The 27,387-nt window shown below is 40.5% G+C and overlaps 1 protein-coding gene across 6 annotated transcripts in view; it reads left to right on the top strand.

The window, feature by feature from the left end:
• The window catches only part of kcnma1a (potassium large conductance calcium-activated channel, subfamily M, alpha member 1a), a 149,125-nt gene extending 122,276 nt beyond the window's left edge, over window positions 1-26,849 (top strand). For 2 of the 6 annotated variants that reach the window (XM_085369805.1, XM_085369804.1), the window contains 11 exons: window positions 4,048-4,141; window positions 8,038-8,164; window positions 9,030-9,254; window positions 9,801-9,993; window positions 14,190-14,303; window positions 17,520-17,650; window positions 19,456-19,650; window positions 20,112-20,230; window positions 20,954-21,178; window positions 22,258-22,286; window positions 26,399-26,849. In XM_085369805.1, the coding sequence (XP_085225931.1) occupies window positions 4,048-4,141; window positions 8,038-8,164; window positions 9,030-9,254; window positions 9,801-9,993; window positions 14,190-14,303; window positions 17,520-17,650; window positions 19,456-19,650; window positions 20,112-20,230; window positions 20,954-21,178; window positions 22,258-22,286; window positions 26,399-26,550 (1,604 nt within the window). In that variant the 3' untranslated portion in view covers window positions 26,551-26,849. Of the gene's footprint in view, window positions 1-324; window positions 406-1,995; window positions 2,350-4,047; window positions 4,142-8,037; window positions 8,165-9,029; window positions 9,255-9,800; window positions 9,994-14,189; window positions 14,304-17,519; window positions 17,651-19,455; window positions 19,651-20,111; window positions 20,231-20,953; window positions 21,179-22,257; window positions 22,287-26,398 lie in introns of all 6 variants that reach the window. The other 4 variants (XM_085369801.1, XM_085369806.1, XM_085369802.1 and 1 more) reach the window with 3 other exon arrangements.
• The last annotated feature ends 538 nt before the right edge of the window (window positions 26,850-27,387 follow it).

Here is a 27,387-nt window from a genome sequence, read left to right as displayed (position 1 = left end):
TAAGTGTGTTTCCCTGTCCTTCTGCCATAGCTTTGTGTATAGAGTATAGCTCCCTCAGCATGTCATATAACATTCTTAGTAGCGATGCTTTGCTTAAGTATTTTTGTATTTTTACTGTAAAAAAAAAAAAAAAAAAAAAGGAAACCAACTTTTGAAAAACTTTCAGTGTTTCTTTTAAAATATCCAGTTTATTTATATTTAACTTAAATATGATAAAATCATTTTAACATATTTTGACAGCAAACTAAAGTACTGAGATCATTTTGTGTTTGATAACACTATGTAGATCCATGAAATATTCTTTTTGTATTGTGCTGCATGTAGCAGCAGATGGCGCTACAACACCAGGAAACAGTGGAAGCCATAAAGAGGCTGGCGTTCGATTCAAAGCTGATTGCAATATAGGTAAATCTTTGGTAAATAATTGTTAAATGACTCCCCCCCCCCCCCCTCCTTTATTTTACTGGTTAAGAATACATTTCACTTTTGAAATGTTATTTGTCACCTCTAACACTTTGTGTCTACATTTTAAATGTATTTGTTATTATTAGGCATACTGACAATAAGGGCTTTTTTTTGGTTTCCTTTATTAAATAATGGCTGCCTCACCTGTTAAGCAAACTAAAAGGAAGCGCAGTAATCATAAGTTTTTTTTTCTTCCCTTTTTTAACTGTAAAGACCACAATGCATGGCTTTAAAAAGCTCTTTCATGCAGTTGCAATGCAGCTGAAGAACAAAGCTCGCTCATGCAGCAAACACTGTAAAGGCAAAGCCAGCTTAGCTCACATAGTAAAGTAAACATTTTTACTTGTTATTCCTCTGCCTCATCATCCAGTTTACATTGGGTCACGGCGATCTGATAAGGCTTGCATGCAGGACAGTACCGTCATGTGATTATCATTTCAAGAAGGGACAGTTGCCGTCTGGGTTGTTCAGGATGCACAGTGGACCTGCCAGGGCGGGTGAACACTCTGTAACGCTGCACGTGTTTGACAAGGGCCAGATGAATCCAGGAGCTATCGGTGGCGCCCTGTAAATCAAGGAGGCAGCTGACGGCTGGGATAAACGTCTGTTTATCGCCCAGGGCCACCCAAGCATGCTCTCTCCTCCAAACAACCAACCAACCACCCTTCAACCAAAGGGAGGAAAAGGGCTCCGCCTCTCCAAGTCAACTTTGCAACCAGATATTTTACTCATCTCCCACTGCTGTCTTCCTACAGTGTGCCATGACCCTTTCAGTACATACAAACATGCAGGTTGACTCTGCAGCCACAGATGGACTGTGTGTGAGTGTGTGTTTCTGTGAGTTTGGTGAAACGACTTGCTGAACATATTTGGTACATATGCGAGTATTTATTCTCATACTCAAGCGATTTAGTGTAATAGTGAAAATTCCAAATGCTCTGTTTTTCAACATTTTTCATGCGGAATTAAATCACACTTGTGTACATAATCCAAAAGGAATCCAATACATGTTTAATGATTAGATGTTTTGAATTTATAATATTATAAATATTTAGTTCTATTTGTTGACATTATTGTGGTGTGCCACGCTCACTTGAAGTGACAATATCTAATTGGTTTTGACTGGCTTTAGCCAAGCCATGCCTCTGCTTTGTTCTACCCGAGCGCAGCACAAATGAGAAGTAAAGTTAAGAGGCTTCTAATGAATTTAACACAAATGAAAAGCAAATTAAGAAGGCTTCAACTATTTTTAGGAAATTCTACATGGTTCCTGCCTTTATTTATTAACATTATTATTAATATATTTTTGCTTTAAGCTGGTTCAGTCAAAACTTAAATTGCATTTTTTCTTAAATAGTGATCAGATATTCATTTTAACATACTGTGAAATAATGATTGTTTTATGGAATTTACCCTGAAATATCTATTTAACAAAATCTAATTTGAAATACAATAACACTTCTTTTCTCAGTCATTTCTGAGCATTTAAAGCAGGCGTTTTCACACTCTTTGTTCTCCACTATTTGACAGTAACGGATGAAGTTAGACCGCCTTTTCAAAACAGAACACTTAAAACCACCGGCTGCATCTCCACCTCCATCACCTCAAATGTATTCCTTCCCAATGCCCTGCACCCCAGCCAGGACCCCCTGGTCAGCCCTGGCACAGTCAACATCCCTCTCGTTAATAACCGTAAAGGATGCCTGCTCCACATGCGGCTGGGGCCCGGGGACGACCCCTCGCAATTGCGCTTCAGTATCTCGGGTCCAGGAGACGTGGCGACCAGATCCCTGGCTGAAAGTCGACTGAACCGGGCCCGCAGTCTGCCAGTGAAATACCGCTGCCACCCCAGTAATGCCATGCTGCTCAGTCACAGTAGGCACTGTAGGTTGGCCCCTTAGCGGGATGCATCAGTCAGTAATGCTGTCCCGTCTCTTCATTTTGTCTTGTTTGCTGCATGACGGCTCACTCTGCTGGAGCTGCTGCTGTTGTTTCTTCTGCTGCTTTGCACAGATCTGGCTGCTAGTGCAGTGGCTGCTACTGTCTATATGAGATAACTTTTAAGCGCCGGGATAAAACAGGTGAATTTACTGTAGACAACGTGCTATTTCAGAAGTGGCTCTAGGTGTTGTGAGCTCAGGGATTTTGCACTAATATCATTATGTAGTGGGGAAATGCAGCGTGGTGTCCGTGAAAGCAAAAAGTTCAATTGTTTTAATGTTAAAAAATTAAGTTTAAACCAAGAGGAGTTTGTCAAATGGTATAGCAAGGAAAGCATACTTTCTGCTGTGTGGTATTTTCAAAGTACATCAGAGAGAGAATTATTTGTAAAGTGTAAAATGCTTGTGATATTAGCTATTCTGATTGCCCAATTGCATAAAGGAAATGTCAGAGAATGACATTTTATTAGAAGGCAAAGCCATATTTCTTATCTTTTATTAGCAGAATTAGGTGACAGCATAGAATGGGTGCTCAGAGAATAATGAAATTCAACATGCTTGGAATAACCGCGGCTTGCAGCGCGCACATTGATTTGCACTAATATCATGCTGTGTTATTGATTTCTAACCAAAGGACTAATGCGGGTTTGAAGTGACGGTGCACTTGACATTTGCGCTGGGAGAGCGTAGATTGGATAAGAGTATCTGGGTGCCTGTCTGAAAGCTCTTGACACTCACAGACAGTGAAGAAGATCAGACTACTGTTAGCTTGACTGAAATCTTCAGACAGCTGGGCCTGGACTCACTCCGGCTGCTCTTTCTCATTCTCTCTGTCTGGCTGGGACTCAAGTAAAGTTTCAGAAACAGTGTTTTTGTTTTTAGATGATTTTTTTTTTCAACCTAGCGAAGCATGGCTGACAGAAAACCGAGTTCAAATGTGATCAAATAATCTTTAAAAAAACAAACAAAAGAGGACTATAAAATAACACAGCATTGTTCAGCAAAACATGAAACAAAGACGCTGTATATTTAATCCGACACAAGTTTTCACAAGTGTTGGGGTTCAAGTAGTTTCATTAGGAAGTCAACTACGCACTCAAAATTCATCTCCATAACCTGTATTTATATCATTGTCATTGCTTTTGCCCATGCCCCAGTGACAATAACAGTCTGTAGCATCACATTGCAATTAATGCTTTAGGTAAGCATGGTCACTTGGATGTAAACTGCTAGAGGTCCAACCGCCTGCAGAGTTCGGTGGGTGAACAGACGCAGTGAAGTGTCAGTGGAGGATGTGCAATATTGCACCTTAGTATAGCCACAACATGGGGGACATTTAAAAAAAAAATTCTTATTTTTTAAATAAACCTTCCTTTTAGGTCAGGAATTGTTTTCTCTCCGTGGTTTCCTCCGGCTTTTTTCAGATTTAATCATTTGTCCATTACTAATATTTTCTCTCTCTATTTTTATTTCCCTTCCATTTTGACACATTGAATTATTAATTTTCCTTTTCTTGCGTTCAGTTTCTTTTTTTGTGGTTTGCATTGAATGATTGATTGATTGTTGCCTATTTTCATGTCAGGTCCAGCTCTCTTTCTGAACCGTCTGTCTCTGCTCTGACATTGTGCGCATGTGTTTTCAGTCGAAGACGAGCATCCGTCAACGCTCTCGCCCAAAAAAAAGCAGCGCAACGGAGGGATGCGAAACTCACCCAACTGCTCGCCCAAAATGATGAGGTAAGAGATGCTGATTTTATTCTTCTTCCAGCCTTCAAACTGGGAGTGAGAGGAAGACAGATATAAGGAAGATGGGAGGGAGCATGGGGAGGGGGGTATGTGTCTGAGAGATACTTCAGAGGCGTATGCTGCTGATGGTGAGATGGTGGGAGTTTGGATGGATGGGAGGGGGCAAATTAGGGGTGGCAGAAGAGGGAGGTAAGAAACTCTGTGAGTGAAAAAGAGAAGAGAAATGCCCTGTTAGGTGCTGGCTGTTTAGGATGGCATGCTGTCAGCTGTTAATGACAGAGCTGAAATAATATTTCTGTCATGAAAAGCGGCTGTGAGGAGCCGTTTGAAAACTCCTCTGGCTTTAAAGACCCAGCTGTCACCTCCTCCGTTCTGGTCCACATGTACTCCTTAAACAATGCTGGCACTAATGACACCACCAACCAATCAGAGAGACCTGCATGGTTACTTTGCCCTCGGGCTACTCGTCTATTGTGGGAACCCCTGTGAGTAGTGTATCTGGTACTTAAGGCCATATGCGAGATGTATCGTCACAATCAAATATGAATTCAAATATTACCTTCCTTTTATCCTGTCCTTTGGAATTAAACTGCTGTTAATTGATTTTGAAAGATAAAAAGGGTAGGTTTTTGTGCTCCTCTGACTGCAAGGCGGGGTTAGACGCACGACTGAGAGGAAAATGCAGGGAGGCCGAGCTGTGCGGGTTGGGACGGCGGGATGAAGGCACGGTGGCGAAGATCTAACAGGACAGAAACACTCATAGCTACACTGCTCGTCTCCTAATGAGAGCGAGGGTTTACATTAAGGAACTCTAAAGAGAGACCTCGTAATATATATAATCTTAATCTTATTTATGGAATTTAAACCCTTTAAAAAATAAGCAAACTCTAAGGTGGAATAGTTAACATTTCCAAATAAAGTCAATATAAATATGAGCTATTATACAAAGTAGTTCTGTTTTGTTCTCTTTCATACACTGCATAATGTTTTCACTTATTACTGTACCATTCTGGTTGAGTGCCGTGTACGTTAGCCCTGCTAGTTTCCCTCAGGCAGCAATCCTCCTACTGCACTGGCATGCCTATGTGATTTTTGTCCAGTATAGTTGTCGGCCTCCCCCTCACAACAAAACAAGCACTTAATAAGCCTTCACACTTGCCAAACCATTAGCCCAACACAGAGTCATACCCTTCAGTCTATTTCGCAGCAGAGCATCAGCTCAGATGCCCTTGCTCAGAGGGAGCAAACTGCTACAAAAACAACGAGACACTGGCACATTTCCAGATAACTGCTTGTTTTAAAAGGTTCTTTAGTTTGCCTAACTTAAAGCACAAAACCTTTTCTTCTCTTCCTTTTCTGCTTAGAAGACAGTCCCCGTTTGCCATGTAATATATGCATCTGCGCTTTGATCTCGCAGTGATAATAATCCTTGCGAGTTATTTACTCAGTTTTGAAAACGCTTCAAAGCGGTGTCAAAGTTTTCTCTGCTTTAGGGTTGCTTCTGTATTCTGCTGGCTCTTGGGTGCTGGGATGACAGGTCCTCTGTTATAGGTGTAGCTTTTTCTTTTTTTCCCCTCCAAGTATTAGCCTTTAGCAGAACATCAAATTACCCATCGCAGTCCACAGTCCCTCCCTCCACCCCTTCACAGCTGCCCCTGTCAACATATAAGACCATATATATTATATAAACCGTTGTGCTTTGCGAGGTGGATTTTATGCAGAATGAAAAGTGATTGTTTGAGGTAGCCTTAGGGATACTTTATTCAACAAGCAAGAAGGGGGAAAACACAGTGGAGAGCTAGCAAGAGAGCGAACATACGTATCAAGTATGGTTTTTACAGGACTCGCAGCCTGAAGGCCTTTGTAAATAAATAATGATCAACAGATTGGCTGTGGGCTTTTGAAAAGCATGCCTTTGTCAGTTTGCATGATGGGAAAAATTTTCAAAGCAAGAAGCTGCCTTCGTAGTCTGGCAGAGAGGGATTGGGGGAGCACGCCCATCCCCAGCTTTGTGACTGCAGAGTGATACACTGGAATAATTCAACTCTGTTTGAAATATACTGAGGGAGAGGGTACGAGAGAAAGAAAGAGACAGAGAGGGAGGGAGGGAGGCACCGGAGTGAGACATGCTGTAAGGGAAATACTGTTTGTCCTCCATAAAAGTGCATCTGATAAAATATTGTATTTCACCGAGCACAACATTTAGTTTGCATTCTGGTACAATGCTAGAAATTAAGCAAAGTTCACGTAATTCTGCATCTACTTGTTCAGGACTGAAAATTCTCAGCAGAGAATATCTGCATTTATCTGTCACTTCGCTTGCTATTTGGGTGACATTTAGGAGCCCTGTGTTAAATAATTTATTAGTAGCCAATCCAGCTTGTAAATTTCCTAATGAACCGCATTCCTGCCGTGGCGCTAACACCATCCCATCCCACCCCACACCCACACAAACCTTCACGATGGGTCATGACTGACAACACGCATCCATTTGCAGAAGATGTCACAGTATCATCTGCAGCTGATATCCCTTGGGCGTGGCCCCGTAGCACAGACGTCATGTCTGCTCTGCCTGAGCCTTGTGGTAGGTTCAACCCGAGGCGCGGAGAAGGAAGAGGAAGGAGGTGTGCGGAGCCTGTGACAGGCTGCCAGTCACACCGCTGACAGCTCTGTGAAAGATAGCTGTCTTGGCAGTGAGAGGTGGAGCGGCAGCCCGTCTGCATGCGCCAGTCAGCCCCTGTGTGGAGGCGAGCAGAGCTGAGCAGATTGAAGTGACGGGGGGCTCCGTGGAGTTGATTGGCGCAACACGCGGCTCTGGATGAAAGATTCAGGCTGAGTGTAAAAACACTAAATGCTGTCAGTGTTATTATCACCTGCTCTAACTGATAGAGGGGAGAGGGGGGGAAAGAGAGGTGGAGAGAGAGAGGGTGGCTAATTGACAGCTTTTTTTTTTTCTTTAACTTTAACTTTTGCCTGCGATGGCATGCAATCCAAATGCAGGTTGAAGGAAGAAACAACATCAAAGCCTTGTCAGTGAATGACAGTGTTGATAGAGGATAGAGAGAGTGATACTGAGAGAGATGTATGTCAAATTCTTGAGATATTTTCTCCCATATTACTCACATGTCTATCTCTGCAGTTTCCCCCCCCCCTTTTTTTAGGAGTATCAGCAGTATTGAATTTTCATAATTTTTCTTAAATTCTCAATAAACTACATTTACATTGCTGCAAAACAAGGGGCCTTTGTGGGAAAACAGCACTTCCGCCGTTTATCTTGACTCTGTGTTTTTGATGACATTTTCTGGACCGTGTTCAGAGGGGCTGTGAGAACATGTCTTGTAGAATAAGTTCAAGAACAGGAGAGGCAGCGTAACAACACTGACAGGAACCCTTTCATGGTCAGTGTTACAGCAGATAAAACTCAGCAGCCCACTGCTGTGGATTAGCCTGTTTGGTTGTGACATGCTGCTGAAACATTAATGACCATCAGCTGGGAAAGCAAAATGTGATTGGGCAAATTCCTGAAATATTTAAAGTGCGAGCCTGTTGGAGCTTTTACTGTTTGCGCCACATGGCGTCAGGAACTGGAAGAGAGGGTAAAAGCTGGTAATTGGCCTTGTGTTGTCATGCCATTCAGTCAGTAGTACTCACATCTTGCTGTTCTCCTCTGTACCACAGTGAGCACAAGGGTCATTGACTTTTCTGATGCCTCTACATAGGGGATGAGACAGATTGGAGGGAAAGATATTCTAGTTATGCAGTGCAGTAGAAAGTTTCATACTCTGAGAATGAGATGGACTTTTAACGATCAGACAGCACAGATATCAAGAAACCCTGCCTGGCTTCTGCCACAAAACAGCCTAACGTAAATATTTTCTCTTTTCCAGTCGACACGATCCCCTTCTAATTCCTGGAAATGAACAAATTGAGAATATGGACATGAACGTGAAGAGGTATGACTCGACAGGGATGTTTCACTGGTGCCCTTCAAAAGACATCGAAAAAGTCATCCTGGTAAGTGGGGCAAAAGTTCTGTAACTGCTACCCAGTGAGGGGAAAAATAGTGTATATAAAAAAAGAAGGTACTAGTAAGTATGCTCAGGAGCAAATGTTTCCCCTCAGTACTGCAGTAACACAATCACATACTAATGTGTATTGAAATTTCTCTCACTGCCTCTCTGTTGTTTCAAGGTGAGTTTGTTTTTATATTTATATATACAGTATATGTGTATATCCACCAAGGAATGAGTGAGCAGCATTTCAACACTCGGTGCATGACTTTGCTCAGATGCTTTAACGAGACGGTTTAAAGCATTTATGTTAGTGCATAAATTGTTTGTGTAGGATCAAGTAGGAGGCGCAGTCACCTACTGTGCATAGTAAAGATACGACATATCTTTGCTTTGTCTAAGACTCGAGTGACCCAGGTGCTGTTTTCACTCAACTCAAGGGAATATGAAGGCTGCTTCACCAAAATGTTTCAGATACACAGATAAACATCATTTGCCGCCAGCTGAAAATATGATACAATTTGCAGCTGTACTTTTTTATGAATGTAACAGTTTACAGCTTACATTCGTGCGTGTTTAATTTGTCTAATGAAGAGCTAATAATAAAACCAAACACATGGTTAATAAATGATTACATGTGGATATATAACAGTTTATGTGATGCCTTTAAGCACATTTAAACTCTAGATATGTTGGGGGGGTTTTAACTTCATGCACCTGACCCAGTTTTCTGTTATCGGCACTCATTTTTATTCTGTAAACCTGTGTTTGTCTCTATGTGCCTCCTCATCTCTTTTCTGCCTTCGCTTTTTTTCCTCATTCTCTGCTTTTCTCTCCCCCCCTTCCCCGTGTCCCTCTCTTCCCTACAGACCCGGAGTGAAGCCTCCATGACAGTGCTAAGCGGCCATGTAGTGGTCTGTATATTTGGGGATGTCACGTCCGCTTTAGTGGGGCTGCGAAACTTGGTGATGCCTTTAAGAGCCAGCAACTTCCATTACCACGAGCTAAAGCCTATAGTTTTTGTGGGCTCGCTGGATTACCTTCGGAGAGAGTGGGAAACTTTACACAACTTCCCCAAGGTCTCCATCTTACCTGTGAGTGTACTACTTCACCTGCATGTTGAATATCTGTCCAACTAGAAGGCGCTGACATTTTAAGTTGCACTCATGCTGAAATCTTTCAAGCGATTGTCATTTTGAGTTTGATCGCGCATTTCTCAGTTGAATGATTACTTCATGAGAGCTCAGTGAGCCTCCCTCATCCCTAGCAGTGACACATCCTGCATATCCAAAGTGGAGTTTATGAGCGTTGCAGCTGCAGTGCCCATCACAGATGGCGTGGCTTGCTGCCTTAGAGCTTGTTAGGCCTGGTTTGACTGATGATCAGAGGAGAATCACAAACACAGCCCTCAGCGCAGGCTAGCCTTTAGATTAGTCCATGTCTCTGAATCTCCAACGCCCGGTTAGATCAGTGGAATGTCATCGCCTCAAAACAAGAATACTTGTTAACTAATTTCCCACAGCCCCACTCTGCTCACTTCTTAAATTTATTTTTCTCTCCCCCATGTCTGTCTGTTCTCTGTGTTTTGCTTTCTCTCTCTCGCTGTCTTGCTCTTTCTCTGTGTTCCCCTCGCCCTGAAGGGTACACCATTAAGTCGGGCAGATTTAAGGGCTGTCAACATCAACCTCTGCGACATGTGTGTAATACTGTCAGCCAATCAGAACAATATCGAAGATGCGTCTCTGCAGGATAAGGAATGCATCTTGGCAACACTCAACATCAAATCTATGCAGTTTGATGACAGCATTGGGGTCTTACAGGCTAATTCCCAAGGTAAGAAGTGTCCCATTAGACTCCATGTACACTCCTGGCCAAAGGGGACAGGTTATGGGAGGGAGGAAAGGAGAGTAGTCAAAAAATGGAAAAGGAAAAGAGGAAAAGACTGGAGGGCAGTGAGAAGGCCACATAGGAAGGGTAGATGTAGTTTGTCGAGCACAGAGTCTGCTAAGCGCTCATAACTGAAATTCTCTGAAAGTCTGCTTTGAGTCTCGTCTGTAAACTGACATTACTGTAACTCTAACTGAAGATGTGCACACACAGAAACATTGTGTTTATACCTTCATCAAGCCTTTGAAGAGTGTTTACTCCGTGCAATTTTCTGATGGTTTCAGTCTTGTCCCTGGCAATTAGATGCTGCTAAACCTTTGATAATACTTTTTAATGATGTAATCAACATGACTGTGTCATTTGATGTTGTTCCCCCTGATCTGGAGTCTGGCAGATCGTCTGGAACAGATTGTTGATGTTTGCAGACAAACATACGAACCAGGCATCCCATCAGGCCTCATCATCATTAAGCAGCTAGTACAAATCACCAGGCAGGCCAATTCAGCTGCTCCTCATTAGTCACAACAAAACAGCAACACATGCACGCACACACCTCAGTGCTTCATAGCGTGCGCACGCGTTTGGGTGCGTAACACACTCGGTTACTCATGCCAAGGCATCCTATCCACAAACATTCACAAACAGGTGATCCTCAGTTTATGATTAGCTTGAAAGGTTCTACATGCCTTGAGGTAAGCAGTTAGTGCCACCACAGCGACTGTTGTAAATACAAATCAAAGTGAAGGTTCAAGAGGCCTTTTTTTTTCTTTTCTTTTCGTAATGGAGGGCATATCCACATTTTTATTAGAATGCCGATGCAGTTACTTCTCCAGCCTGTGTGAGCGATACGCTGTCGATAATAGTGCCAGCAAGCAACAATCGGCAGGAGTAAATCTGAGAGCGCGTCCACTCTGGGGAGCACTACTTGCAGAAAGCCACGTCCATCCAGAAGCTCGCAGGTTTATGTCTTCTAACCCAAACCAATGGTTTGAGACTGGCATTATCAATAACCGGGTCTTACTTTAACGGCCCATTTAAGAAAACACAGTGACATGCAATCATGCATACATAAGAAAATACACTCATATAACCAGGCGCTGCTATTGTATCATGGGTATTGCTGTGAGGATTCCTTCCTCCTAGCGATGCTCTCATTCAGACGCTGTCTGTGGAATTTAGAGGTGCAAATGAATAAGTAAACATGCGCTTTCCTGGGGGAGAGCTTCTCCCGGCTGCTGTAGCATGTAGTCAACCACAGAGCATAGCTGTGCCCGCAGGGCTACAGGGATAAGGGGGCATGTAACCCAGATCTCACTCATCTATTGTAGATTGTAGCTGAATAAACTAAGTTACAGTCTAACAAAAGCAAAAGCCAGCGTCTTTGCTTTGGGGCATCATTTTCATTTTTCATTAAAAAAAAAAAAAGTTAGCATTAATATAAAACATATAAAAGAGGAAAATTGACTGTTTTAAGTATAATTAGGCAATTCAAGAAGCATACTGTTATTTCAATCACAAGGACACAAGACTAGTCTATAAAGATAAACAGTGTCTTTCTTTAGAGATAAACAGTGTTTTTCATATGGGTCATATGAAAAACACATTTGAGCTCTTCTGTTTTTCAGTGCTCAGTAGAGGCTCAGCTCTCTGTTTGGATTTTGCCAGCTCACACTGCATAACGACTTTTGAGCTGTTTGTAACCTAACAGGTTTTGAAAGCAGCTCTACAGCAGGCCTCATGTATCCCTGTTCTCACCAACGCCACTTTCTGGGGTTGCGCTGCGCAGAGTGGAAGGCGCTCTCCTACGTCTTCCCACAGTCTTCATGTTCACTATGATACAATAAGCGCGGCGTTTTAGAGGCAGAATCCAAAAAACTTGCTGTCACTCTCCAGTGGAGTAAACATCATCCTTTATGGACATCGACAAAATGATGCTTGCACTATCTGAGCTGTGCTCCCTGGTTGAAGTGTCAAACCGCTGCTATCTCCTAGTTCAATAATTGGTGTAACAAAAGTTATGATTATCCATGCTTCAGTTCAGTGTGTGCTTCCCGCTGTGTACTAAACTATTTGGTGCCTTTTCCGTTGCAAAGGGCTGAAAGATCTCTTTTGTAATGTAAGCAGCTCATTGAGTTTCTTGACAGAAAGGCACGCACACACTCGCACACAGAGAGAATTTGCAAGCCTTTTAAAACTTTGTGACCTGAATATATTCCCTGCATTATGTTTCCTTGGTGGTGGCACTATAAGCTGACATTTTGCTGTAGTCAGCATTAAATGATGGATGTCAAAACACAGTTGATGCATTATGCATATAGCATTACAGATTTAAGGTGTTTACTTGTCACTTTGAGGAAATGCAAAAATGTGAAGTCATGTGAATTCATACTCCTGTCACTTGCACTTGTATTTCATGGTTCTGTGCCACACCATTTTCGATAAAAGGTTTTCAGGATCCACTTCACCAATTTTATTGTAACAAAATGAACAACATATAAAATTTATGTCTGCCAGTTGATGGAGGGATGTGAATGCTAAATATGTCTTGGCTGACCCCTAAAAGCACAGTATCACTATTGCAGTTTTTAGGCAGGCGCCTGCTTCACTTAGCTGCCTTCTTTGTGTCCGTGTGTGTTCTTCAATCCACACATTTGAATCGCACATAAAGTGCACATCAAAAACTTCATGCTGGGTAAGATAGAATGCATCTGTAATTGTACTGATGCAGAGTTTTAGGTCATGCCCTCATGCCGGTGATACTTCTACAATAAAACATACAGACTGCACATTTTTGTTTTGCTATTTGTCATAAAGAGTAAGACCCACATTAAGCCGATACACAGTGACGACATTTAAGTTGGAATCTGATTTTTTATGTTTATTAAATTATTATGCCTCATAAAGAGTAGTCGCATTGGTAATAGCATTATATGTTTGAGGTGAAACTAAATTAAATTCAAAAAACACCACAAAATGTAAGTTAGGGCTCAAAGAATAAATAATTAGTAAATTAGTAGGAAAACATTAGTTAAAAGTAACATATTGCTATAACTTTAATAATTTTTTATTGTTTTATTATATTTTATTTATTCAAATGTAAATAGTAATAATAGAAACCTATCAAAATCATGTAGTTATTTTTTAGTATAAATTGAAGCTGAAGCAACAATTTTTTCTTTAAATGCCCAGTCGTGTGAATTCAGTAGCTTATTGAACCATCTTAACTCCAATAACTTAAAGTAATTTTTTTCTGCATGACTTTATCCATCTCTTACATCTTTGTGGGAAAAGTTTGACCCAGGCTTCTTTACAATGTTGCTTCAGTTCACTGAAGTTTGCAGGCATTCATTTATGCACATGTCTCTTAAGGTCCTGCCATAGATTCCTTATTATCAGTTTGGGCTTTAACTGGCCATCGCTGCACCTCGATTCATTTTATTCTCAGCCATTCTGTTGTAGATTTGCCTCTGTGCTATACACTATGGCCAAACCTCTCATCTTTGGTCTTGTCCTTCCAGAGGACAGTTTCCAGAAGCATTGGGTTGTTTTTTTTTTTTAAATTTAACTTTCTTAAACTGAAGTTATGCTGTTATATAGTAAAAAGAGGTTTTCTGCTGGCAGCACCTCCAAACAAGCCATACTTATTCTGTCTGTTTCTACTTACATTGTCATGAACATTAACCTTTAACATGCTAATTGATGCCTATAGGGTCAAACCTGTAGCTCTTGGGTTTTATGCAGTTTTTTTTTTTAGCTTTGCCTGGTCTAAACTTGGGGTGATGCTGGGATGTCCACTATTGGGAATATTGTGGCATTGTGTTAACGCACACCCAAATGTTCCAGACCAGCACACTGTCAAAAATTGTGTTTTTATAGAGGTGCTCACACTTGCTGATGGTCAGTTAATCAGGTACATTTGATTAGCAGCACCCGGCTGGCTTTAATGCCTGTGGAAGCAGTGAGGGTGGCATTGAACTGAAAACTTTCTTTTTCACATGACTTTATTTGTATTAAGTAGATATTAAGATTTAAACCCTTTACATCAGCTATAAAGTTTGCTGACCAGCCTGAATACTTGATCCATAACGCTGTTTTATCTGCTGATGTATTCAGCCTATGTCTTTGTTTCCGAATGTGTAAAGGTTTCACGCCTCCTGGAATGGACAGGTCATCTCCAGACAGCAGTCCAGTACATGGCTTCGTGCGTCAGGCATCTGTCACCACCGGATCCAACATCCCCATCATCACAGAACTAGGTAAAACTGTTTCCACCCACCTCAGTTGCAAACATTGCATGTTACATCCAGTAACTACCAGTCAACTCATTATTCATTTCCAGATGTAGACACACAGAGCTAATAATCTCAGGCATCATTCTGCTATCAAAAGTTCCAACTCATTCGAGGTCAAACAGACTAAAGAATGCACGGTGTGGAATTTTTGTCCACTTTCATGTTGTTGATAGCTTTGCCCAACTCAACTTCATATTCGGATGTGGGTTACTGGATCCTGCAAGGTTTTTTTTTTTTTTTTTGTTGTTTTTTTTGGTCAAGTGGTGACTCAACTTAAAGGTATCAAACACGCACTTTCGGGACAAAAGCCACATCTCCTGCCATTTGTCCACTAATGGACAAGAGAAACTCAGCCTGATGGAGAGAGGGAGAAAAGGGAAGAGAAAAGGTAGAAGAGGAAAAGTGCCTTGGTTGCAAAATGGGTCCATTTATTAATCACAATACCACTGGTTGTATTCCCAATGGTGATGGGGACTCATGAAACTTTCAGATCTCCGAGGGGCCTTCTAAAGCACTAGAGACTAGCTACTCTGTCTCCTCTGACCCAATTAGGGAGCAATGGAGCATGAGGCCAGCTAAGAAAAGGCCAGAAAGAGAAAGAAGCTGCCTAATATTACTTGTAACCAGCACAGCCATTACCTGAATTGAGCCTCTCCCATTACACTCCTAACCGCATATGTAATCATCAAAACTAGATAGTCCACGTTAGAGCCAAAGGCTTCTGTCCTGGACCTTAATGCTCATGGCTCTGGAGTTGCCTCTCTGCATGGTCTTTGCTTAGAAAATTTTCAAGCTGCAGCATCACTAGATGTGATAACATTGTCTTTTAGGAAAGGAAGAAGTAAGAGAATACAAAGGGAAGAGTGGCTGCATGTCTTACGCCAAATATATGCTGTACTTACATTGTCATATGTTCAGGTTACAGTGCCAGAAGCATATTAAAGTCACTTTCAAACCTAAAAAACACGCTTCATCTGAGTTTCGTGATCAATTTTGTTTGCATGGCGTGTGAAGTAGGTGTGTTTATGGATAAGATCCTTTTCTTTATCCGTCTCACTGCTTTACCATGAAATTATTTATTGTTGTTGAAGCGGCAAGGTGCTGTGACAGCTCGGGCTTCGTATCTACTGTGCACTCTAATCCGGGGTGCTTCACTTTTAGACACCGGACAGCCGTGAATATTTCAGAGTAATTCCGAAGTTGACGCGAGCAGTCTCGAGACACCCGAATGCCTTTACTGCAGTCTTTGAAACTGTTTCAATAACGACACAATTTCTCCCTCTCTCTGCACTGTCTCATCACCATTAGCTAAACCTGGCAAACTACTGCCATTGGTTTCACTCAGTCAGGAAAAAAAAAGTGGAACCAGCATACAAATGATAACAGAGCTGGGTAAGCTGAGCCTTTGTCCTCTGCTGCCGTTCGTTCCCCCTCGCTCCGTCGCTCCGCTCCTCATCAGCTTGTCTTGATTTATCTGGCTGCAGTCAAGGCTCTCGCCGCTCCCATGGCTTCACTTTGAACACATTTTTATCCTTCGTTCTGGCTGAAATTGACTGTCTTGTTTTGGCCCTCTTTTTACTGATTTTTTTATTTTTCTTATTTATTTTGGGGCATTTTTTTTTTGTTTTCTTTCTTCCAGTTGGGTTTTTGCAGAGCTTCGCTAGGCCTTTGATCATGTTCAGTCTGTCCTTGTGGCTGTTTTCATAGCAACACCCCCTCGGCCTCTCACCACCCCTACCTCCCCTCCTTGCCACCTCCACACACACACTAACTCCCGCTTTCCCCCCCTTCACTCCGTTGGCCCAGGCCCGTTTGCATCAGCCCCCTTCTCTCTTTGACTGACATTTTTGTTCCACAGCTCACAGGAAACAAGGGAAGAAATCAAATTTCAAAAATAACAACAACGAACAAAATCTTTTAAGCTGTTTGTTTATTTTTAAAATGTATTTTTCTTTTTTTTCTTTCCCTCATGCCATAACTCTGAGGCACAGATACTGCACAAGTCAAACAGAAAACTTGTGTGATGCTCTCTTTTAGAGTAATGTTGGCTCATAGATTCATCGCTGTCCACTGCTGCTAGAAATACATTATAGGGAAAAAGATTTGCAGCAAGAACTCATTCTTTTATTACACTTAAGAGGTTTTTTAAAAAATCCATTTATTATCAGGCTAGTTTCATTTAGACTGTGCAGATCATGTTTTTCTTCATCATAATATAAAAAGTGTGTTGTTATCTGGTTTTAATTTGACTTTCGGGGCGCAGGTAAATATGTGAGATGTATCTCCACAATGGTGATGATGTGACAAACACATCCATCAAGAAGGAATTTCCTAAAAAACAAAACAAAACAAAAAAACATAGCATGTCATTAAGTGCATGGTTTTCTCATGTGAGATAGTAGCCATTGTTGAAGTCTCAAATTTTACTTTTTAATGAACCCTTATAAATATATAGATATATGCTTTTTTTTTTAAATACATATCTGTTTTTGTTTTTATGTATGCTACTGTCACTGTATTTTGAAATTCTGTGCAGTTATGTACCTTGGATAGCAATATAATAAATAATAAAAGGAAAACCAAAATGAGTATATAGTAGCTACAGAGATGCTAAGATTGGGGACTTCTTCAATGGTTATCTAAAGTTGTGGTTTGCCTAAATGTATGAAACGCACCCTGCATGTTATATACAGTACATAGAATTACATATATTACAATATACATATTAAAAAATGAAAAAGGTATTTTATTCAGCAACACATATTTGTCACATTCCAAACAATTAAACATATGAGGACAAAACAAGAGTATTTTTAAACTTGGGCATCAATTTTACAATAATTTTTGATTTCATGATCAGTGGAAAACATGTCAATTGTTTGGAGAAGAAATGAATTTTATTTTTTTTTCTTGTGTTTTAAAGTAAGTGCAGTGGTGTATATATGCAGTGAGATATAATGTGCATCTGATGTTGCATTATATTGGAAGCTCCAACCATACCGCAATACCTATATGCCTGAGACCTTCTTCTTCCATTACTAAGATGAGTCCTAATCTTTTAAAATGTAACTCAGCATTTAAAAAAAAAAAGAAGAAGAAGAAGTGTATCGTATGCTATTAAACTCTCAGGTGTGCACTTCACTCTGCCCGTCTCTAACTCGGCTGTGTCCCCTCTCTCAGTGAACGACTCAAACGTTCAGTTCCTGGACCAAGATGATGATGACGACCCAGACACAGAGCTGTACCTCACTCAGCCCTTCGCCTGTGGCACCGCCTTCGCTGTCAGTGTACTCGACTCCCTGATGAGTGCGGTGAGTTCCTAAACAGACTGAAAACCCACTGTGCTTGTTTTAAATTTTACAATTTTTATTTTTGAAATTCTCCATCTGCATGCTTTAATAGCTATATTCATTAGAGAAGAGTTTCAAATAAAGTACATAAAGACTTAACTGCATGCTGTTGCTCAGGTAGAGACTGTAGATTAAGGTAGAGTTAAGACATTGCATTATGTTAATAAACCCAGATCATTTCCTTATTTTCCTTATTTACAATTAAATTGCTTTAGAACAATAAATTTTCAGATGTACCTGTACTTGCCTATAAGTTACAAACTCAGCTGGTGTATATAATAAAAAAAACACATCCTGAGATGATGTGTTGACATAAATTTAAGTAGATGCGCAGTTTTGGCATTTCAAGTAGGCAGAAGTTGGTAAATGAAATGGCACAGTACATTGATCACATATGCCTGCCAACTCCACTGACATCAGAAGAGAAATAGTTGGCATCACTCACCCTAAGTGTTGACTGTTTAACTTTCAGGAGTTTTATTTTAACAAAGTAAACTAAAAGTTAGTGTAGTAGTGGTGATATATGTGCAGCTAGAAAGGGGCCAAAGAAATGCTGTTTTGTCATTTGTGATCACTGAGCCGGAGATAAGAAAAAAGATGAAATGGGCAGAAAACAAGCTACAGAAAAATTCTCCCTCTCCCGATGACCAAGTGTGTTGTTTCCCTTTGGTGCTGTGATGGCTTAATTCCAGCAGTTCTCTCTGCGAATAAGGGGTTAGAGTAGCGTGCAAAGCTGAGCTGTGCAGGGAGTATAGCGGGCGTCAGCTGTAGTCTGGCACTGGTCAGAGGTGAAGCCAGCTAATGGACACTGCTCATCCATCATGAGGCTCTGCAGGCCTGTCAGGGTCCCAGTGAGGGGCGCTGCCACTACGGCCCGTCTGCCTGGTGACATCAGCTGTCTTCACTCTTAGCAAAAGCAGGTTCTGATCGGCTTGAAGGACAGGAGAACCTGACACTTGCAGATCGCAGTCAAATTGTTGTTTCGGAAGTCAAAGCAGACCTTGTGGGGTGCGTAGAGGAAAGAATTATGTTTTGTGGAAGTACTAGTGTTTTATTTAATGCAATGATCCCACATGTACTATGGTTAGCAAAATGTCCTTGACCATGTAGCTCTAAAATTTGATAGATTTATGTATCTTGAATTTTATGTATATTTTAGTGCAACCTAATGCAACATTTCTCATACTGAATACTTAAAGGGCTGGTTCACCAACTAACCCCCCCAAAAAAGCCAAAAAAGCATGTTTGCACTTATATCTAGTTGTATTTATTCATGTATATGGTTCTGTTTTCAAAGTCAGTTTTTAAAAAAATATTTTAATGTATTCATCTTGGTGAATGGCGCATGAAAAGAAAGATTTTAAAATATCATTTTTTTTAAAGCAAATATTCACTATTGCATAAAAAGATCAGCATTTAAAAAAATTTATATTTTATAAGAAACGGGCACAGTGAAAAATGTCAGTGTTGAGATCTGTGGGTTATTGACCATAACAGCAAAGTGGTTTCTACAAAGATGTGTTTCTGTTGACTTTTCAAATAAATTCATTTATTATCAGAAACCTAAAGATTAATAACTTCAGTAAATAAAGTCCAAACTACCTACAGTGAAATATCACAAGAGGTAAGGAAGAAAATATGTTTTCAATAACTAATGAGTAGTGAGAGGTAGTAAGGTCTAAGCACTTTTTACTTATGTCTGCTACAGCTCTACTGGTGACTCTAATGACATCTGCTTATACATATACCTTTTTTTCTCTGTCCAGACATACTTTAATGATAATATCCTCACGCTGATTCGAACGCTGGTAACAGGGGGAGCCACGCCAGAGCTGGAGGGTCTGCTGGCTGAAGAGAATGCTCTCAGAGGAGGCTACAGCACACCGCAAACTCTGGCCAACAGAGACAGGTGTCGCGTCGCCCAGCTAGCCCTCTACGACGGGCCATTTGCTGACTTAGGGGTAAGTGGATGTTTAAGTGCAGATGACACATTTTGCCACTACCCAGCAGCACACATCTGCCCACCTCTGCTGCTCCCGGGCCTTAATCTGATGTGAAGAACAGTGATTGTGCAAAGCAAGCCTTAGTGGGTGGAAAGGGAAGATCGCTTTGAAGAGAACAATGAACCAACATGGTGTTGGTTCTAATTGGTTCCAACCTTGTTTTTAACAGGTTTTCTTAATCTTGTGAACTATGAGTAATGAAGTTTTTTTTGTTTTGTTTTTTTCTTGGATGAACTCTGGCATAATTTTACAACACTGCCAGTTTTTATTGCAGTCTCCTCTGCCAAAAGTTGGTGTTTACTGGCAAGCAAAAGACTGGTACAGAGCGCATGAATCTCACAACTTAACAATTCCATTTATTGTCCTAACCTGACTGACCTAACACACAATCATGGTTTCTTTGTTCTGTTGTTCACCAGGATGGCGGCTGCTACGGAGATTTATTCTGCAAAGCACTGAAGACATACAACATGCTGTGTTTCGGAATCTACAGATTAAGAGATGCACATCTCGGTGCACCAAGCCAATGTACAAAACGGTATGATACAAGCTTTTGCTCATTGACAAAATGAATATCTTGATGTAATAGAATGAATGATTACGCTTGTAGACTCCAGAGTACTGTTGTATACAGAGGCATTTGTATTAAACTCAGTGACTACAAGGTGTTCAGGTCTTGTGACTGCATAGCAAGCCCAAATCATCACCACTCCACCACCGTGCTTGACAGTTCGTCGATGTCTTTGTGCTCATATTCTGGTATCCTGCATCCCTTCCAAATGAGCCATTTTTATTCAGTCTTTTTCTAATTGTGCAGTCATGAACTTTAACATTTAAAACACTAGCTAGAGCCTGTAGAGTCTGAGATGTAGCTCTTGGGTTTTATGCAATTTTATGTCAGAGTTTCTCTGATCGTTTTCTCTGATCTTGGGGTGAATTTGCTGGGAGCTCCACTCCTGGGAAGATTGTGCTATTGTGTTAACATTTACCTGAATGCTCCAGACTGCAAACTGCCAAAACCCATGCTTTTACAGAGTTGATCACGCTTGCTGATTTTCAGTTGCATTTGATTAGAAGCGCCTGGCTGCTACTTATTAATTTAATCCCTCTAGAAAAGGTAAGGGTGTACTTAGAGGCCTGTGGAAACTTTATTTTTAACATGACTTTTATGTTTAATTTTTAAATGTTGCAGTAAATGCTTTGCCGCTCTTTCATTGATGTATCTGAGTCTTATCGTCTGTAACATGTGTTTTCCGGCTAGGTATGTGATCACAAACCCTCCATACGAATTTGAACTGGTGCCCACCGACCTGATCTTCTGCCTAATGCAGTTCGACCACAACGCCGGCCAGTCCCGGACAAGTTTGTCCCACTCTTCCCACTCCTCCCATTCCTCCAGCAAAAAGAGCTCATCCGTGCACTCCATCCCCCCATCGAACCGGCAGAACCGCAGCAGCAAGACCCGGGAGTCCCGCGAAAAACAGAAGTACGCATACGCACATGTCCTGCAATCTGCCTGATTAGTGTTTTATACCCAACCTGTACAGTATGCTATAGGTGTGTGCGTGCGTGTGTGTGTGTTTGTGTGTGTAGACGGTGATGACACATGCACTGATGATTACTGTGTATTATGTGTTTGTGCTTTGCGTCCATGCCCTGTGTTTGTGTGTTTTGTTCATAATCATCTGCATGTGGTCTTCACTCTGACATCACTGCAGTCATAACATGGCATAAGCAAAATGGTAAACTCACTTTGTGGAGAACTGGGTTCATTTATTTGCCTCAAAGACTCGAGCCTCTTTTGTAAACAGTAAGGCCATTTGTTTGGATTAAACGGCCATTGTGGTTGGAAAGAAGATTACAGTAAAAAGCCCCAACCACAACTCACTTTCAATATGTTGTTTGGTCTACCTGTTGTATTTGTCTTAATAGTTAGTTGTTTTGTGTTTATCTTGTAGTATTTGTGGAGTAAGTAACTGTTATGTGTTGGATATTTGTGCACATGATCAGCACACCTGGATCATGGATGTAACGTACTGTGATTTGGCTACTGTAGCTGATATTTATTATTAAGTTGACATTACAGATACTCATAAGATCATCCCTCATTAGCAGTGTTGATATTTTGTTAATCATGGTGCATCTGTACTGCTTTATTGCATGTCCATGTTGGTAGCCCTTTTGAGCAGGCTATTATTTCCTGTACTTTATTATTCACTTATAAGATTATTTTCAAATTTGGTGAAATATTTTTGACAATACTTGGTGTTTATTCCATATTTTCTCCCAAAAATGAGCGTAATTTTCTTTTGACTTGGGAGAATAAAGTCATTTTTGAAGCGTGACATATTCTAAAAGCATGCAGATTTGTTACAATCGTACTCCAGAGCTGTTAAGGAGTAAAGGAAAAGTCCTGAATACATCTTGAAACGTAGATGTATTATATCAACCGAATGCTGTAATGACAACATGTACGCATAAGATAGACTGGTAGCCATTTGTTAGTTGTGTATTAACTGTAAATACGCCTCACTTACAGTAGATTACTTACCTCTCTTTCTGAAGTGCAACAAGGATGAATAGAATGGGCCAAGGTATGCAAGTTAACGATTCTGCATGACTTAGCAACCTTTTTACCTGGGGTTCTGATCATAACTATGTCCTCTGTGGATATTGTTATGATGAGGGGAGTTTGTTTTATTTCTTACGTTCTTCAGACGTTAAGTAAACCATGCCTCAGTTTAAGTTTTGCTTTCATCTGGAAAGCAAAATGTCTGCTGCTGCTCCTGCCTCCCTGCCATGATCAGGACCATTTCCACACTGCATGAGGTTGAGACAACCCCTACACCCTACCACCCCACCCCACCCCACCCCACCCCACCCTGCCCTCCCCCTCCTTTGTGCCTCTACCTCAGTTATTTATTTCATGATATGATTTTTTTCCTCTCTCCTACAGACAAAATCATCTTCCACATTTTTTTCTCATTATCTATCATGCCTTCTTACGGTTTATTTGAACTTGAGATGGTTTGCATTGTGTGAGAGGTCTGTGTGTTTGCGCATCTTCCCTCCTATTGAATGCTATGAGACGACTGTAGCAGACTTTCAGATGTAAAATTTATCCTCTCATTTAGCACAGCAACTATGTTATTATAACAGCATCAGCATGTACCGCAGAGCAACTACGTGTTGTAATACTGTACATACATGTACCATAGCTCACATGTAGGTCAGACTGATTCAAATCCCCCTGATGCAGCCAAATTGCTTACTTCTTCACAGAACTTTAAGAAAGTGTGTCCAGCCCTGTGCCATCGGTCACACTGCAAAAGTGGGAGGTGTGACCAATTTAGAGTTTAAATTGAAGGGGGAATATGAGTCTGTAAGTCTCCTCCTTGTAACCCTGCACGCCTGATATGGTGGTTTGAGGCGACATCACTAAGTTCACCGTATCAGCAGTAGACTCCGGAGAGAGATGGCAGACATCTTGCTTCACCTCAGGCACAATTCTACACATCAAATGTCTTTGCTGTAACACACAGCCCTGCAGCCTCAAGCTTGCTGACACACACACACACACTCAAGCCCACACAAATGAATCTCTGCACATGCAGTCCTGCATGTAGACGAGCACTTTCACACACACACACGCACGGATGCGTGCACAGGGTGTGCTCCACATCGCAAAGTTAAAATTTGATATTACAACTTCACCCAAAAGGAAGTGACATCTTGAATGGCGTTGCAGTCGCCTGTGAAGTGCTGGGAGTGAGTTTACAAACTTCTGACAGCTGGCATACACACTTCCCTTTCCTCAGAAACACTGCTCTCATAGCCTACTTAAACATGAAGAGATTCTCTCCTAGATGACACATCCAACCCTCTCAAATCTCCTTCCTGCTCTCATGCTGACAGTGATTTTAAGAGCTCACTCCGAAATGCGACTGTTTAGGGTATGGTGCACTTTTTTAAATTATTAGCTAAACAACCAGATCACCCAAATCGCAAAAGACACATTTTCTATAATTCCACTATCGGTAAATGGTCCTACAAAAAGTTCTGGTTTTATTGCATGGTATCTATTTCTTTGATTTCTGCGACCATCCAAATACAACACAAGTGAATAGAATTTCACAGCACTAACAATTTAGAGTTTACCACAAAAGGCACATTTTCCTGTCGATATTTGAAAAGATTCACAAGTACAAAGTACTGGTTCAGTTGTGGATCATCCTCTGGTTACCTGTTATTCTGTCAATCCTAATCCACTATTATTTGTTTGTTTTTCCAGAGGAGATGAGCTATTTATTTGGTTTTTGTTTAGTTGGAGTAATTCAGGTTTATTGTGTGTGCTGAAAATGTTCAGATGCTGCATCTGAAAAGCACAGACAGTGGGACCTCTCTGGATAATAACAGTTTAATAACAGAACCCCAGTTTTACCAAACAAGAAATAATACATCCCTGCTCACAGCTAGGACCTTTTACCTCTTTTCCACCAATGTAGTGCTGGTGCAGAACCAGTCCTCTCCTTTACCTTTTGAAATCCTGCTCAATTTTTAAGTGGCTTAATGGTAGAACATGGCATAGCTTCAAGTAGCAAACGCTTGGGTAACAGCCATTTGAAAAAAGCTTTAATAGATGGCTGCCCCTCCCTGAGCCTGGTTCTGTCTGAGGTTTCTTCCTGTTAAAAAGGGAGTTTTTCCTTCCCACTGTTGCCAAAGTGCTTGCTCATAGGAGGTCATATTATTGTTGGATTTTTCTCTGTATGTATCATTGTAGGGTCTACCTTACAATATAAAGCGCCTTGAGGTGACTGTTGTTGTGATTTGGCGCTGTATAAAGAAAATTAAACTGAATTGAATTGAAAATTGAATTAATAAGAAAAATCTGCAAACTGTATCTATGATTCGGTGAGATGCTTTTGCTTCACTGATGTTTGCTTCACTGATGTTTGATGGTTCCATCTTATATACCAGCACATTTGTGCACACATGTGCTTATGCCACTTTTTACATGAAAAAGCAATGAACCAGTTCAAGGGGACATGCTCATCAGCTAGCAACTTGTCATTCACAAGTTAGCCCATTTCTCAGTCAGGTCCTTGCACATTGCATTCAGTTTCACTACATGAAGAACAGGTTTCATAAGGGGACTAATTTAATCATTGTGTTAAATCTCAGTGCTAAAATCTGTCTTTTAAACTATGATCAGTAGGGTTAGGGTTGGTACCTTTTATATCATCTTTTATACTATTATCATGAGTGTGGCCAATCTTTGATGAGCAAGCTGTGTAGCAGAATAACAGAATGCAAAAATTTAAAAAAGCAAAAAACAAATAACCGGTTAAATATTTTAAAAATAATTTTCTTTGGTTTCTTTTTGTTTTCTAAACTTGATTTCACGCTTAAAAAAAAATCGGGACACAGACTTACTAAAAGCTATGTTGCATTCCCTCTTCTTTTAATACTCTAATCCTTCATTTTTCTGGGTGTGAACTGAGGAGATTCTGCTGCTTTCAAGGCAAAATGTTTCCTCATTTTTGCTTATATTGAATTTCAGCTTTTAAATAATTCATCATAATCCACTATTGTTGTTAAGGGAAATTATCAAATATTTTCAATGGGTGATGGGACAGGCCGACAGGAAGGCCAGTTTAGTACAGATGGAGAGATGCTTTTTTGTTCCCTTCCGAACTTTTTTCTTAGCACCAGCACTTAATATTTTGTCTTTATTACTTTTATGTAAATAATGTTTAAATGACTTGCAAATTTATGTATATATTATTTATAGTGTGTGTATATATTTTACACACCATATTTCTTAGAATGGTAAATGAGCCCCTGTAAAAATGTGTCAAATGTGTATTCTTGTAAATGGCAATGCATCTACATAGTTTTAATGATAATACCAAGATTTCTAAATCTATTGCTATACTTTAATATTGTAAAGGCTTGATATTTAAATTCACCCAGATTTTTTTTCCTTTAATTGAAAAAAAAAAAAAAGTCCCACATTTGCTTCCACTCACACTGCCCTTGGCAATTTGAGGGTATTTATGTTGAATTTGAATCCACCCGTTCCACATCTTGAGTCTGGCTGGTCAGAGGAATACACTCATTGGAGGTTTTATACAGACTATTTCTTTGCTATAAAGAGATTCTTAAAAAAATAGTCTTTATTTAGACTAATTTTTAAGAATTGACAACACAGAGTCAACTGACATTGACTCTGTATTGTGGTGACAGCAGAAATCTCTGGAATGGATGTCTCAAAATCTGGAAATAAAACCAAAACTATCCAAAAACAGGAGAAATGGTTTAAAAACAAACAAACATTGTTTTCTGTTTTGTAATTTGGGTGAGCAGATCCTGAAATATGCTTTAGTATGTACTGTATAGCATACTAGTCTGTTCTTCTTTTTTCTTTTTTCTTTTGTCTTATCAGTCTTCCCACAATTAATTAGAAATCTGATATAACATACCCACATAAATACAAAGTCAGTTATGGACAATGCCACCATATCAACTTCAGATTGTCTCAGGTCACCAGAAACCAAACTGAAAGTGGACCTTGCGTACGACAAAGAATGCCATGCAAATCTTAATCTCACTTAAACTGAGGCAGTATGGTTGTAACTAAACCAGCATTGCATACTTTTTCTAACTAAACCCTTGTTTTCTTCCTCTCTCACGTTTTCCCCTTTAGAAAAGAAATGGTTTACAGATGAACCAGAAAATGCCTACCCAAGGAACATTCAGATCAAGCCCATGAGCACTCACATGGCCAACCAAGTCAACCAATACAAATCCACTAGTAGTCTGATTCCACCAATCAGAGAAGTTGAAGATGAATGCTGAACACCAGGCTTTCTTGCTGACTCACCAGACATCTGTACGCTCTTTACGAAAGAGATTGGAAGAGATCACCAAAGGAGGGATGATGATGATGATGATGATGACAGAGGTGGTGAAGATTGACACATTTCTCCTCACTCATTCTTCTAATTGAGGGTTGGACAGGAACCCAGACTGGGAAGGGACCTCCTATGTGTATATGTTTAATGTTACTTCCATGCTCTTGGACATTTGTTTTATTTATTTATGCGTCCATAGAAATGTACATAATGACAATCAAATAAGGATTGTACAGCTCCTTCTCTCTAGCACTTTTTGGAATTATTTTGAGAGTTGATGGAAAAAAAAGAAAGAAGAGTACTTCCTGTAATTCTTTGCAATAGTTCACCTCTTCATGTGACCAGACTCCATGGCTGAAGTGACTGGTTATTGGAGGATGAGGGTTGCAGCGATAAACTGATCATATCATCTCCCAAAGATTAACTCAGTTGCGTCAAACCGGCTGGGTTCATCGCCGTCATATCTCCCGTCTGCTTCTGTTCTATTTGCACTAAAACTGAACAAGTTTCTTTCCACAGAACAACTGGAAACATCAACACCCCCCACCTCCCCACGCCACCTCTGAGTAAAGAGTCATTGAGGAGATGACGGAGGAAGGGCTGCTCGGCTTTGGAGGCATACTAATTTTGTTCTCAGTTTGTTACTCATCGTGTCATTGCTTTAAGGTTTTGCTGTTTCACCTTGACTCGCCATGTAGAGTGAGATCAATCCAGGCCTGAAAACAAAAAACAAAAAAAAAAGGATATCAAATATTGCAAATTGGTAATCTAAAAACTCAAG

The sequence above is a fragment of the Diplotaxodon limnothrissa genome, linkage group LG13 (genome assembly GCF_057381915.1).
Source record: "Diplotaxodon limnothrissa isolate DT_005_m linkage group LG13, D_limnothrissa_male_GT1.1, whole genome shotgun sequence".
Classification (NCBI taxonomy): Eukaryota; Metazoa; Chordata; class Actinopteri; order Cichliformes; family Cichlidae; genus Diplotaxodon; species Diplotaxodon limnothrissa.
This window is presented reverse-complemented; position numbering and strand designations above follow the sequence as displayed.